The sequence below is a fragment of the Elephantulus edwardii genome, unplaced genomic scaffold (assembly GCF_000299155.1).
Source record: "Elephantulus edwardii isolate Elephantulus edwardi_28Jun2011 unplaced genomic scaffold, EleEdw1.0 scaffold00056, whole genome shotgun sequence".
NCBI lineage: Eukaryota > Metazoa > Chordata > Mammalia > Macroscelidea > Macroscelididae > Elephantulus > Elephantulus edwardii.
The window spans coordinates 7,434,702-7,450,650 of record NW_006399806.1 but is presented as its reverse complement, the minus strand read 5'-3'; the positions used below and the strand labels follow the sequence as shown (position 1 = coordinate 7,450,650).

The following is a 15,949-nucleotide window of genomic DNA, read 5'->3' as shown; positions in this document are numbered from 1 at the left end:
ACAGTACAGGTAAAATCTGGTGGCCTAGTTAACCGGAAAGGGAGTTAAGCTTTTAACCCATAGGCCACGCCTCTCTGGTGGTTTGAATTGACCAGCTGCTGTGAGGGAGAAAGATGGGCAGTCTCTCCCACATGAGTTAAAAACCTCCCAAAATCCCAAGGGAGTGTCAGCTATGTTCTGACTTGATGGTAATGAGTTTGAGTTTTTGATTACAATGTAAGTCATATTTACTGAATAAAAGTGTTTATATATGGTTATGTAACCACAGTTACAAAGTGATAGCTGATACTAGTTTGAAGTGAGGAAGTATTCAAAACTCAATGATTAAGATAAATAGCATTTTAATATAATATTTAAAAATGTTAAAATTTACATCCAAATCTCACAATAAACAAAATAGAAAATTTTAAACACAGACAGACTCCCACCCTGCCTCATTTGTCACCTTAATCCGGGCCCTCAGTCATAGAACTGTTTTGAAAGACATAGACGTAAAGGATTAAAAGGGTTTATATCTTAGTGGCAGAATTAAGTGTAAATTGTATAAATCCTGTAACATGTATTTTGTTGACTGTTGAATTGCCTTAGAATCAAGGAGACCTACACAGAGGTTTGGACGCTTAGGATCCACAGAGCTTATATTTAGAGATAGCTTGTTGCACTCTTTCCAGTCTATCTTATTTTGGCAGCTTTGCTGAAGCATATTCACCATCCTAACAACATGTAAACCTCCAGTGACAGATGGGTGGTGGCTGCACCTGAAATTCACTGACCTGAATGAAACCCAGTTTTCCCACTTAGGAGGTGAAAAATCTGCCATCAAGTTACCACTAATTTTATATGTATCCTGGTGGTCAGGTGGGTAAGTACTGTCAACCCAAAGAAAGGCAGTTCATATTCACCAGCTGTTCCTTGGGAGAAAGATAGGAAATCTCCTCTCATGTGATTTACAGCCTCAGAAAACCTGCTGGAGAGTCAGCTATGAGTAAGTTCTGATTTGACAATGATGAGTTTGAGTATAGATAGATAGATCTGTGAGTTTGAATTTGAGTATCTCTCTCTCTCTATCTCTATCTCTGTCTATATCTCTATCATCTCTATCTCATTGCCTTGACTCATATCCGACCCTCCAGTAGATTTCCCAAGACCCTGCTGAAAATCACAAAGGAGGACACGGCTTCTATTTGTCTCACAGAGAAGCTGATGGATTTGAACCACCAGAGTGGTGTATGTAGGTAGTCCTTGGGTTAGCAGTGTAACTATCTACCAACTACACCACCAGAGGTCCCTATGTGTATATGTGTGTGTGTGTGTGTGTGTGTGTGTGTGTGTGTGTGTGTGTGTATGTACATGTAAGTGCTTTATATACATGCATATATAATTTTTCTACTTTGAATAGACCTAATTTTTGTGATAATATTTTTACTTAAATTTTAAAAACACAGAACATTGTTAGACCTACAGCTTAGAATGTTAAGGTGATTTATAGTCGAGGTGACTTAAGCTGTACCTTTAATAAAGTAAAAATAAAATGAGAAACTTCCTATTTTAAAAAGAGAATAAATATTGGTCGCTGCTTTCAAACAAACAAATTACACCCTAAATGGGGCTCTCAGTTATTGTTGTTGTTAGGTGCTCTCAAGTTGAGTATGACTCATAGTACAGCCTTGGTGATATGGTGTTGTTGTTGTTAGGTGCCATCAAGTTGATTATGACTCATAGTGACCCCTGTGAACAGCAGATCTGAATCCTGTCCTATTTCTGTGCCATCCTCAACATCTTTGATACATTTGAGCCCATTGCTGCAGTAACTGTGCCTATCCATCTCAATAAAGTTCTTCTTCTCTTTCACTGACCCTTCACTTTTCCAAGAATGATGTCCCTTCACAAATGCACTTAGACCTCATGCCTGGCACATTTCTAAGTTTAGAATAAATGCTCAATTCAAGTTCTTTTAAAAATTAGATAGCTTCCAGTTCTTTCTCTTTAGAGAACTCTCAGTTTAAGTTCTTTTAGAGAAAGAACCTTGGCAATCTGGGTCTAAAATATAAGCCAATGGACTGGAACATTTCTAGGCTTAGAATCGATATTTCGTCCAAGTTCAAGTTCTTTCTTAAAATAGATATGTTCAAGGTCTTTAGACAAAAATTTGAAAATGGGCTTCCTTGAAGAAATACCAGATTTCCTGATGTATTTGCTGTCCTTGGGTGCTGTTGCATCCATTTCAGCTCATGGTTATTCCAGGTCATAGTGTACAGCTGGCCCCTCTGACTATCCAGGCTATAATCTTAATGGGAGCAGAACATCAAGTTTTTCTCCTGAGGAGCTGCTGTATGGGTTCAAATTTCCAACCTCTTGTTATCAGTAGAGTTCTGGAGCATTGTACCACCAAGGGTTCCTTGTCCATGAGGTATTTAGAGACTGCAAATTACCTTAGCCAAGTTGTGAACAAAGTTTGGTCATGCTTTTTAGTTGCATAATATTCCCTCAGGCACATAGTTGTGCATTCAGAATTGCTTTTATCTTACTGTAAACCCTTGTAAGTTGCTGTTTTCGTACCTCATTGTGGGTTATCAGAATTGCCTCATTTGTCCAGTGCTTTGCTTTCCCATTGTTCAAATCAGAATATTGAAGCTGATTATCTGGTGATCCTCTTTCCATTTCTTTCCCAACTTTTGACAGAAATAGTGGAGAACCAGTTAGTCTGTAACACAAGCTAGTATCTTGAGTGTCTTTCATAATTCTCTAGTTTGTGCACTTTCCTTCCTAAGAACTAAAAGCTTAGAACTCCAATTTATAGATGTTTCAAGACAAGATGAAGTTCAAGATGTGATTTCTTGAACAATTCTTTTTTCCCCTCCAAGTTGTAGAAACTGACGTGTAAGAATTTTGAAGGGGGTTATTTCTCATCACTGTAACACCTAAGTGGCTGTTGTGTGAATGGAGCAAGTGGACATAGTGTCAAAAAAGTGCGTAAGGATTGTATCCTTTTTTTTTTAATACCTATTCAGTCTATATGTTGAGCAAGTAATTTGAGAAGCCAGGCTCTCTGAGGAAGAATGGGACATAAGGATTGGAGGAAGACTCATTAATAACCTACATTATGCAAATGACACAACCTTGCTTGCTGAAAGTGAGGAGGACTTGTGACACTTGCTGCAGAAGACCAACGACTATAGCCTTCAGTATGGATTACATCTCAACATCAAGAAAACAAAGATTCTCACCACAGGTCCACCAGTCAACATTATGACACATGGAGAAAGGATTGAAGCTGTCAACAATTTCATCTTCCTTGGATCAACAATCAACACCCTTGGTACCGGCGGTCAGGAAATCAGGAGAAATATTACGTTGGGTAAGTCTGCTGTCTGGGACCTTTCCAGAAGGCTGGAGAGCAATAAAGTCAGTTTTCAGACAAAGTTGCACCTAATTCAGGCCATGGTCTTCTCAATCACCTGCTGTGCATCGGAGAGCTGGACAATGAATAAAGATGACAGAAAAAGTATTGATGCCTTTGAGTTGTGGTGCTAGAGAAGAGTACTCACTGTTTCATGGACAAATATATATGTCTTGGAGAGGGTGCAACCAGATGAGTGCTACTTGAAGGCAAAGATGGTGAAGCTTCATCTTTCATACTTTTCATACTTTCATACTTTTGACATATAGCTAGATGAGGTTGTTCATTGAAGAACATCATGCTCGTAAAGATGAGGGGTTAGCGAAGGATAGGAAGACCCTCAATGAGGTGGATTGACACAATAACTTCAACAATGGGCTTAAATGTTTCAGAGATGATGAGGATGGTATAGGTTAGAGCAGGGTTCAGGTTGGCTGTTCATAGGCTCACTATGAGTTATATTTGCCTTGACAGCACCCAACAATGTACCACCAGGGCTGCACATAAGACTTGTGAGGATTTTGATGTGGCTTGATAAGACCCAGGTTCTAGGTCATGCTGAGAAAGTCCATAGTAGTGCAGTGCTTAAATAGTTAACAGCTATCTGAAAGACTGGAGATGTGATTCTGCCCATATTTCCCTCAAAAGAAAGGCTTGGGGTCTACTCCTGAAGGAACCATAGTTCTGCACTAAAACATCCTGGGGTTACCAGGAATTAGACTTAATTCATGGCAACTGGTTGATCAGTTGATAGACAATATAATACCACTTAATAACGAAACTGAACTATTCATCTTTTCAAGTGTAAATAGATTACAGTGTTGAATGAAGAGCATATGGTATATGAAAAGAGTCTGGTTTTCCTAGGTATGAGACGTAATTTCTATTGTCTCTGAGTGAAAGATCTACAAAGCAGGACATGTGATTGCCTTGCTCCAAGATCCAGATGATCCAGTGACCCTGGACTGTCTCTAGAACCAAGTACCTTCACACCTAGGACCATTGCAGTCTGTCCGGATTGCTCTGCCCACTGATCCTCACCTGGTTGGTTTCCTTGTATATTTCAGTTTCATTTCAGATATCACTTCCTTAGAGGACTCTTCAGCGGACTGTTTTTCTTAGATGCTATTGAGTTGACCACTACTCACAGTGATCCTATGAACAACACGTCAGAACCTTGCTCTATCCTATGCCATTGTTATGATCTTCACCATGACCAAACCTATTGTCACAGTCACTGTGCAAGTCTATTTTGTTGAGGGTCTTCTTCTCCTTTTCCCAACATGATAGGACTATTAAATTGTTCTCCACTATCATAATTAGTTATCTTTTTTTTGCATGTTAAAGAAATTCTTAGAACCTTAATAAGATTATACACAGAGTAAATCCAGAAGATGGGATTTTAAATAAGAAGAACTACCAACTTTATTTTACATAGCACCTCAAGGAGCTAGTGTTTTTCAGCTTAGAGAATTTTGGTATGTGAAATGTGCTTTTTAAGTCCACTATATTAATACATATGAATTTTCATCCTGGAAACCATTAGAAGAAAAAAAAGTAGTCCCAAAGTGCATAGCCTGTGTTACCTTGATTATATTTTCTTTCAATATTACTCATTGCTTTTGGAAGTGATCTTTTCTCTCCTTCCTATGCAAACCATAAGAATAAAGACATTGGTTCACTGATCCTCACGCCCCACCCCAACTCCCAATATGCAGAGCAGATCCTTGGACATAGCACATAGTTGTTGTTGTTATGTGCTATCGAGTTGTTTGTGACTCATAGCAACCCAATGTACAAGAGCCCTAAACCTCATTCTATCCTGTGCCAGCCTCGCTGTATCAAACACATTCATTCCCACCACTCCACTCACAGAATCGATCCATCTCGTCGAGGGTCTTCCTCTCCTTCCACTCTCCCAAACATGATGTCCCTTTCCAAGGACCAGTCCCTCCTTGCAACATGCCCAAAGTATGTCAGATGAAGCTTCAGAATCCTTGACTCCAGGGAGCATTCTGGCTTCACCCTCTCCAGGACAAACCTGTTTGTTCTCCTAGCAGTCCATGGTATATTCAACACTCTTCTCCAGCACCTCAACTCAAAGGCATCAATTCTCTTTCTATCATCCCTATTCACTGTCCAACTCTCCGACGCATAGCACGTAATTGCAAAGACTATAGCCTGGATCAGGCCCACCTTAGTCTCTAGCCTGACGTCGTTGCACTTTAGTACTCTTGAGAGGTCCCTCACAGCTGACTTTTCCAATGCAATTCATCTCCTGATTTCCTGGCTGCTTTTACCAAGAGTGTTGGCTGTGGAGCCAAGTAAACTAAAACTCTTAACTATCTCAATCTCTTCACCATCCAAACTGATGCTGTCAATTGGCCCAGTGGTGAGAATCTTTGTTTTCTTGATATTGAGCTTCAATCCATATTGAAGGCTGCAGTCCTTGACCTTCTGCAGTAAGCGCTTCAGGTCCTCCTCAGTTTCAGCCAGCAGGGTTGTGTCATCTGCATAACGCAGGTTGTTGACGATCCTTCCACCAATCCTGATGCCACATAGTAGGCATTCAATTAATAATTGTTGAATGAAAGAACTAAAGCTGCCTATTTTTCATGCTGCCTTCATTTATTATTGACACTATAGCAGGGATAATGAGGGTGGATGTGTCAAAGACAGTGAAATTGGCTCAGGATAGAGCAGATTTCAGAGCTATTGTGTGTAGGATCACTATGAGTCGTAGTTGACTCAACGGCACATAACAACAACAACAACAACAACAAGACAAAGTTGTTTATGCATTTCTGTGAACTCTGAGATGGACCATTCATTGTCTCTAGAGACTGGGATTCACATTAGCGGTATGACAGGATCATTCTAGTCTCTTAAAGAGTGATTGGGTTTCTGTCTGGAGCTGATGATTGAGACTGTGGCAGGCAGGCAGAATATGCTACTTACCAGGTGATAGGTTCTGAAAAGCTGCCTTTTTCCTTGGCTTAAGGTTTTTCTGAGAGCACATCCTAATTAAGACTAAGCAGTGCTGAATTGTCTTGGAGGGGAAGAAAGAAAACTAATCACTAAAACTCTCTGGTAGCAAGAAGCTGTGCTGCCATCCTGAAGGCATGCAGTTCGAATCCACCAGCTGCTCTGCAGGGGAAGGTTGGGCAATCTTTTCCCGTGTTGTGATTTATTGGCTCTGAAAACCTGCTGGGGGGTCAGGTGCAGGTCAGTTCCTACTCGATGACACACAACAACAACACAATTAACAATAACAATAATAGCAAATCAAATCTCTCTAGCACACAAAGCCACCTCATTCTTCTTACATACCCCTAGAATTGATAGATTCTGGCCTTGTTCCTGAGTAGCCTCATCCAAGGTTGGCTAATTTTTTTCCTAAAAGGTCAGATATTAGTATTTTTAGCTTTATAACTCCCAAGTTAGCACAAAAGAAATCACAGACAGTGTAGGAATGGATAATTGTGACTAGGTTTAGACTAAGGACTGTGTCGACCGGTTAAACTCCACAAAGTCTCTTGTCACCTCTGATCTACTCTGGCCTCGGCATGGCTTTCTTTTCTGATGGAGGACATAGACCTGTGGAGTTCTCAGGTCACTCTGCGGCATATGACTGGGTGAGTGCAAAATACACATGAGGATAAGGGGCCCACAGCTAGGTGGCACCGAGAAACCACAATCGGAAATCAAACCAAGTTTGCAGTTTTGAATTTAGTTCATCTAAATGGGGGCTCAAGTCATAAGAAGTTTAATTCCACAATCCTGCACTGAGTATCCACTGGGCTGGTTACATATACGGTTGAATATTCAAGATAATTAGCAGCTGGTGTAATGGGGAATTGACTAATCAGAATGGGCCAGTGTTGGTCACATTCTGCAGGGACATGTGGGTACAGTTGATATGGGTGGGAAACCAGCTCTGTGTACTGCTGGAGCTGTATACAGGTGTAGACCTGGAGGGAGAAAAGCAACCCTATGGTAGAATTCATGATCATAACTTTGTTGTCAGACAACAACCAAATGCCCAAACATGTCGACCATGTACCTTTCACTAAGGTTGGATAGTCCATTATTAGAAGCCACTAGAAATCGTTACTCGGTTAAAAATCTCCATCTTTTCTCCCGTGCAAAAACACTTGGAAGCAAATGTGCCTTGACTCACTCTTTGCAAAAAAATTCTAGTATGAATTTTTTGTATTAGATATTTTCCAAATAACAGCTGTGAGAGATTTTAAAAGGAAAAATAAAGCCAGAATGTGTAAGCAAATAAGATACAGGCAGTCCCCAGGATATGAGAATCTTGAAATATGCGCGTCCCCTTGTTACGAACTAACTACCATACAGTCTATTATTGAAAAAAGGCAATGTATATACAGTGGTTCATAATGACAAATGAGTACTATTTTACAGTGCACATTAATACATTATTAATTTATTTTTTATCTAGAAGATGTTTTTCATGTATCTGGAAGTGTTTCATTTTGGGGGCCACAGAAAGGTACACTATGTATAAAAGCCAATGCTTAACTAACTCTTTGACATTACACATGAACAATTTCAACTTAACATGTAAACTCAACTTATAGACAGATTTAGACAAGGAACTTGTTTGTAACCAGGGACCACCTGGCATTCAGAACTGTACTTTAGAAAGGAGACCCCTCCCCGAACAAGAAGAGCCTGGGAAAAATTTAGTCTGCTTTAGGTTTTAATCAACGTTATTGTGAATACAAGAGTAATTTTCAAAACTATGAATAAGCTTTTTGTTGTGATTATTAAGAAGCTTGACACTAAATTTATGATCCACATCAAGGATATAAATCTTATACCTTATTTCTCATTTTCCCACCGTTATTTCTTTTTCTCCATGATCCCTTGATCTTTATTTTAACATGTTTTGGCATTGCACATTTCTTATGTCATCTCATCTGTAAGGAATGAGATATCTAGAAAGTTCTTTATTCTTTCCTTTAAATAGCTACATATGTTTATTTAGTGTCTAATACCAGTCTTAAAAGGACAGTTCGATGCCAGTCCTAAATGACCAGAAAATAGTATTCATTACACTTCAAGAGACTTATTAAGTGACTTGAGAAAAAAAAAACCAGATTTTCGAATTATTTTCCTTTTTTAGGTTCTCCTGGGCAAGGAGAGGAAGAGGGAACTGTGCAAAGGTTTACAAACCTGGGCAAGGTGATAGTTGTTCCTTGAGGTCCTGGAGGTGGCTGCAAATAGGGAGGGGGCTGCAGTGGAAAACTTCAAAGCAGAGATGAGGAGGACGGTGAAGCCGGATGCCAGGAGCACCTTCATCTCCCCCCCACTATCTGGGTAATTATATCAGCCTGGGACTGGCAGACAGTGCACATTTGCACTTCGACCTTGAGCTGCTTTTATAGAGTCAAGCAGGTCTGGGCCCTCAGAGCGAGGATGATTCATGTCTCAAACTGTAATTACACAGTTCATTTCTTTACCTGATGATGGGGTAACTTAACGGTACAGGGGAGTTAGGGGAAAATCTCATTCTTTTTGATTTACCAAGTTACAAAAGAGAAAAAAAAAAACAACTGTGAAAGTTAATAAATTTTGTTAGCTACTTGTACCAGTTAGTGTTCAATTAGATTAATTTGCATTCTACTCAACTGAAATATTTTATTAGTTTTAGTCTGTGGGTCTTTCCTTATTTAAATAAGATTATCAATAATTAGAATATTAATTGATTTGACCTCTCAGTAATCCTGGGCTTCCCACATGTTCAGCCCAATCACCTGTATCTTCTGCATCTTCTGCAGCATTTCACGGTAATGAATACTGTGCATAATGATGATTCCAGGTCCCATAAGATCCTGAATCATCTTGAATTATTACATTACACTGTGCTGACTTGGGGTGAAAAGTGGACTGATTTTAGAAAGATTTTGAATGAATCAACTTAAGATTTTGTTATTTAATCAAAACAATAGCTAGAAATCTCCCTTCCTTCTGGCTAATAGGAACTATAGACTTGGTTTGCCCTGTTTGCCCTGGCTCTGATTAAGATGCACTTGGATCTACACAGCATGGAGAAATGATGTTGGATTATAAGAAAGCTCTTTGGCATCAATGTGAGATTAAATTTGGATGCAATATTTCCTAGCTGTATGACCTACAATAAGTTATTTAACCTTTATGAACTTTATGTCTTTTTCTGCAAATGATTGAAGACCTACTTGCAGACTTTCAGCTCCTCAATGGTAGATAGTAGCCCGTATACATATACAGGGTATAACTTGTTTTCTGTTGAGACTTCCTTGGCATCCATTAGACCTGAGCTCAAATTCTGTTTCTGACACCTGTTCATATATATGACTTTGTACAAGTGCTTAATGTTTTTCAGCTATGATGCTTTCAGCAGAAAAGATACCATGTAGAATTATTATGAAGAAGTAAGCTAGGTCATAACAAAGCCTTTAGCAGAGTGATCTGTAGACATCAACTCTTCTTACACAAGAGCATAATGCTCTGTAGTCCCTCTCAAGTAAGATAATATTTTACAAAATCATTGTTCCTGCATGCTGCGTAGTATTCCAGTGTGTGAATGTACCATAATTTCTCAATACATTCAATTGTGGTTAGACATCTGGGCTGCTTCCATGTTGGTGAACAAAGCTGCTAAGAACATTGGTGTACAAGTCTCTGTGTCAGTGTCTCATTTCTTACTTTCTCAGTGTGTATTCAAGTAGTGGAATAGCTGGGTCATAAGAATAGAAAAATAATTTTTCAAAATGTGCTTTTATATCCTCTTTCATTCTCTACTGCCTTATTGTCAGGCTTTCTGCCTAAATTGAAGAACAAGAATTATATATTGGAATCTCCATTCAATTGGTCTTCATGCCCATTTTCTTCCCCAATTACTGCTTTAATTCATCAAGCTGGCTCATAGGCCAAAATTAGGATGGAGATGGGTTATTGAAATAAAAAGAATGAACAGTGTCAGTTGATAGTAAATGTTCTGCCTTTAAGGTGTGATCTGGGTACTTCAGCATCTATTCCATTAATGAATAAATAGAAACAATTCCAGAGTTTTCAAGTGTAGTATTGTAATTATTCTGCAAGCACTCTAAAAAAGAATAGTAATTTGTGTATTTATAAGTAGTTTACACATAGCGTGAATAAATTTTACCTCAAGGCCAATGGTAGGCTATGCCTTTTATCCTTCCGAAGAATGAAAGACTCAAACAGGCCATTTTCCCCTTGGATTTTCTCTTTTCTTTATTATGAGTCATCTGCAGCTTGTGAATGAGATCTGTTTCTAATTGAGTCTTTATGAATTTTTGAGTAAATTAGGTCATGTACATAGTTTAGTGCAAGAAAAGCCTGGAAGCATTTTCAGAGATTTAAAAGCTACATTTGCATCAAGTGAAAAAGTGATTTATGAAAAATTTCTTGCTGTAGGAGTTGCTTCACTCCTTTCAAAATGAGGGCAAATTTATATGAAGTCCTAATAATTTAATGAATTAAATGCAGAACTGCTAAATGAAAGGTTGGCATCTCAAATCTAACAGCTGCTCCTCGGGAGAAAGAGAATTTAATCTATTTCTGTAAAGGTTACTTCAGAAATGCATGGTTCAGTTCTACTCTGTTATTTAGGATCACTTTGAATTGGAATTGACTGGATAGCAGTAGGGTTAGCTTTAAAGGGCACACAGCTGTAGGTCAGAGATTATAAGGAGGGCACAGCAAAGGACAGGGTTCAGATCTGTTCATGGGCTCACTGTGAACCATACTCAACTCAATGGCACATAACAACAACAAGCTGTTGTCTGAAAATCGGATGTTCATGACTCAGGGACTGCTTGCATTTTTCTCTATCATTCTTGTATAAGACACACATTTAAATACAAAGACAGGATTAAAGAAAATAAACAGAGAAAGGACATGAAGTAAGAAATTCTGTATCACAGAGGAACATGGAAATCATAATGCTTGTAGAAAAATTGTGATATATAAAAAATAATGTACATGGGACAGGAAGTTGGAAATGTCTGAGCAGGAATGATACTTTGGTATCCAGGCTTCCTAGAAATGTTCAGCAAAGCCCAAGTTTCCAGACTAACACAAGAAAATAAGAGTTTTGAATGATGGGATCAAATTCCCTCTATAGAACAGCTCCTTGTTGGATACCAGTTGATATGGATTCCATAGGAGTTTTAGACTCTTTAGGGTTATGAAATGATATTTATGACGAACACGAAGTATCAATGAATAAGTAACTAAGTGCCTTGTTATTTAGCCCTAAAAATGATGAAATGACTAGTTTATTTAGGCCTAAAAAAGAAAAAAAAAAAGGATAAGCTCGATACTTAGGCAGATGGAACTAAATACTGACTGACTCGGCTAGTTTTTAGGTACCCTATCAGTCAATGTCCTTAGTCTCAAGGTGCCGAAATCAGCTCTGGCTAATATAAGAAAAAATACATTTCTTAAAAGGATCTCAGGTAGGTCAGAGTACTGCCAGGGATACTGGCTGACCAGGTTAAGAGAAATATCATGGAAAAGGGCTGTGGAAACTAAAAGCTAGGAATGGTATATTTCTCTAGAACCCTTGTCTCTTCCTCCCCATGCCCAGGGAGTCAGTTTATTGATTTATACGACACCAAATCCCAATACACTTTGCATATATTGACAAAAAGTTGATCTGAAAATATTTCATGACATTGCTAAATATCACAAACATTTGCACTGGTAATGGATTGGTTATAGGACTATCCTAAGTCATACAAATCTATAGACAAGGAGCCAAAACACCATGCCAAGTCAGTTACTGTGGCCCGAATTCTGTCATAGAGAAACCATGTGTATGAGAGCAGAATTGTTGCCTCTTAATACTTGCTGACACTTGAGCTATTCCAATAGGGTTGGAGGACTGATGATATCTGACTTCAAAATTTACTAAAAAATCTACAGTGTGATATCATTACCACACCATGTGAACAAAGAGTCTGATAGGGATACAAGACAGATGACTTATATCAGTGCAAGAAGAGAGTCCAGAAACAGACCTGCACAAATACAATCACTCGATCTTTGGAAAGGCAAGTTAGTGGAGAAAAGATCTTTTCAATAAATGGTGCCGTAGCAATGCTTTTACATGCAAAGAAATGTTTTTTTTTTTCTGATATAGAGCTTAGATCTTTGACAAAATTAACTCACAATAAATCATAGACCTAAATTTAAGATACAAAATGCTACAATTTCTACAGGACATTGGGACAATCTAGGTGACATTGATTTAATGATGACTTTTCAGAGATAGCCCAAATAAAAATCTATGTGAGAAAAAAATGGATAAGTTACACATAATTAAAATTTAAAACTTCTGTTCAGTTTTAATTCAGTGTTAAAAAATAATAGAACAAACCACATGCTGGGAAAGAGTACATGCTAAATATAACGAATGAACGACTTGCATCCAAAATAGATAGTTATTGACTAAATGAATGCAAAAATGATTAAATGTTTAAGCTGTGGAATAAGTAAAACAAGATTGTTCTTGGATAAGTTTTAAATTAAATGATAAAAATAATTGAACAAAGGGTGCAGTCATTTTAAGGAATCAGATTTACCACCCACCTTATCATATACCAGGTATTGAATCAAACACAATATTAATTTCACAATAATCTTATGTCTGGGAGCCCATTCTTTTCAAGTGGAAAACTTGGAATGAAGAAGGTTTGATAATTCATTAAAGTTCAGATTTTAAGTCTGTTAACTGTCAGTTCCCAGCTGACAAGTTAAGAGAAGCTAAATGAATGTCTGTGCCAAGCAGTAAAAGGGGAAGCAATTGCTGGTGGCAAAGGCACATGTCTCGGCTGACTTCTGGCTTTCTAGCAGCTCTGCAGTTCTTTGACTTGCTGTTGTTCTTGCTTGACAGGCATTATGCTACTCGGATTGACCAAGTTCTTGGACTGGTGGTGTTATTTCTCTTACACATTATTAAATTGTTCTCTGATTTTTGTATTGCTGCCTTTAGTAAATATTGTCTTATTAAATTATTACATTTCTGAACTTTCAGTTTGGACAATCAATTGCAACTTCATAAATTTTACACTCAGTAAAAATTACAACTTAGTAATACTGTTTACCAAGGACAGAATGCTTTCTGGTGAGAATCTTCCGACAATTACCTCATCGATCAACTAATCGCAGCCTGTGGCCCAGGCAAGCTTCTTCAGAAAAAAGGATGCCTGATTTTTTAAGACGTTAATTTGTTTACCTTAGAAATCATAAAATAATGTTTTATAATGTTGATAATATTTTTGAAATTTATAAATTTTTCATTAACAAATAGTATGTAATTAAATGATATCCTGAATTACCAGGTAAAATAAGTTTTATAATCAGAATATAAAACAAGAAAAAGTGTATTTGACGTAAGACTACCTTCTGAATCCCAGACATAAAACGGGTACATAGTTTTAGCCCACTGGTGAGGATGAAAAAGTAAAAAAGGACCTCCCAAGTTTTTATTCAGAGTCTACCTGTTATTTTCATAGGGTTTTCAAAACCCTATTATTTCAGAATTGTTTCAGAGGAAGACTAATCAATATCCTGAGTTATGCAGAAGACACAACCTTGCTTTCTACAGCCTTCAGTATGGAGTACAACTCAATATAAAAAAAATGCAAATCTTCATCAGTGGGCCAATAGATGACATCAGGATAAATGGAAAAGGATTGAAGTTATCAATAACTTAATCTTATTTGGATAAATAGTCATTACCATTGGTACCAGCAGTCAGGAGATCAGGAGATGTATTGCATTAGGCATGTTTGCTGTCAGAGAACACTACAAAATGCTCAAGAACAATGATATCAGTTTGTAAGGTGCTCCTCCTTCAGGCCATGGTCTTTTGAATCACTTTCTATGAATCTGAGAGCAAGACAATGACCAAGGATGACAGAAAAAGAATTGATGCCTTTGAGAAAGCCAACTCACTGGGAATAAACATTTGGCAATACTATCTCAGCCAAGGGTCTCATAACAAAAGTTTACAGAATACTGCTGGGCCTCTAGAAGAGAAAGACTGATAATCCAATTACAAAACGGCAAAAGACATGGAAAGACTTTTCACAGAGGAAGACATTCAGGTGGTCAACAGACACATGAATAAATGCTCAAAATCACTGGCAATAAGAGATATGTAAACCAAAACCACAATAAGATACCATCTTACCCCAGTAGGAGTGGTAAAGTTTAGTAGGGTAGCAAGTAATAAATGTTAGATAGGATGTGGAGAGGTGGGAACTCTCATACACTGTTGGTGGAATTTTAAAATGGTAGAACCGCTCTGGAAGACAGTTTGACATTTCCTCAAAAAGTTGACCATAGAGACTCCAGATGACCCAGTTATTCCACTACTAGAAATATACCCCAAGGAAATGAAAACTGAGACACAAATGGAGATTTTATGCCAATGTTCATAGCAGTGCTATTCATCATCACAAGAATGTGAAAACCACCCAAATGTTCAACTACAACCAACTGGATTGAGAAATTGTGGTATAGTCACATAATGGAATACTTTGCAGTACTCAGAAGCAACAATTAAAAAAAATACAATGTAACTTGGAAGAGGCTGGAGAGCACTAGCTGAGTAAACTAACACCGTCTTTTAAGGACAAATATTGCATAAGACTATTATTGTAAAAATAGAAGGATAACTGTTAAAACATGTATGGGAACTCAAGGAGGGAGGGGTGAGAGTGGAGGTGTGAGGATAGGTAGGGGCAAAACCGGCTGCACAGTTTGGTAGGTGGCAGAAGGTAGGTCAAGGAAAGGGGAAGGATCCAAGCAAAAAGACAGGATAATTATGAGCAAGGTCCAATGGTGATTAATTTTATAAAACATAATGCATGAGAATGATTGTATGAAACACAATATGAATGAAGAATAACGTGAAGCACAATGCCTATGAACTTTGTAAGCAAATTATCTCTGTTATCTCTATCTCTATATGTCTGTAATTGGTGCTTTTTGAGTTGTAGTGTTGGAGAAGAGTCCTGACTATCCCATGAGACAGAGTGAGGGGGAGAAGGAATTAGGGAAGATACAGTGGAATCTGACAAAAATAGGTAATAAAGGGCATAGATAAAGGGTGATTAATTTTATAAGACACAATGTATGGGAATGATTGTATGAAACACAATGTGAATGAAGAAATGTGTGAAATATAATGTATATGAACGAAGAAAGACCTTTTAAAGGAAAAAAAAAGGTATGTCTTGGAAAAAGTGCTGCTAGAGTGCCCCTGGGAAGCAAGGATAGCGAAGCTTTATCTTTCATATGTTGGTGGTGTTGCTAGGAGAGGTTATTCCTTGGAAAGGAATATCATACTTGGAAAAGTGAAAAGTCAGTGAAGGAGAAGACTTCAAATGAGATGGGTTGATACAGTGACTGTAGCAATAAGCTCAAGTGTGTCAGAGATGAGGATGTCACAGGATAGGACACGGTTCAGGTCTGTTGTTCATAGGGTCACTATGAGTCATCTTT

The 15,949-nt window shown here is 38.0% G+C and overlaps 1 protein-coding gene across 1 annotated transcript in view; it reads right to left on the bottom strand.

Annotated features, from left to right (window-relative positions):
* MMP20 (matrix metallopeptidase 20) overlaps positions 1-8,735 on the bottom strand; it is a 77,636-nt gene extending 68,901 nt beyond the window's left edge. Inside the window, exon 1 of the mRNA XM_006887307.1 lies at positions 8,603-8,735. Within this exon, the coding sequence (XP_006887369.1) occupies positions 8,603-8,728 (126 nt within the window). The 5' untranslated portion in view covers positions 8,729-8,735. The remainder of the gene's footprint in view (positions 1-8,602) is intronic.
* Positions 8,736-15,949: the final 7,214 nt, after the last annotated feature.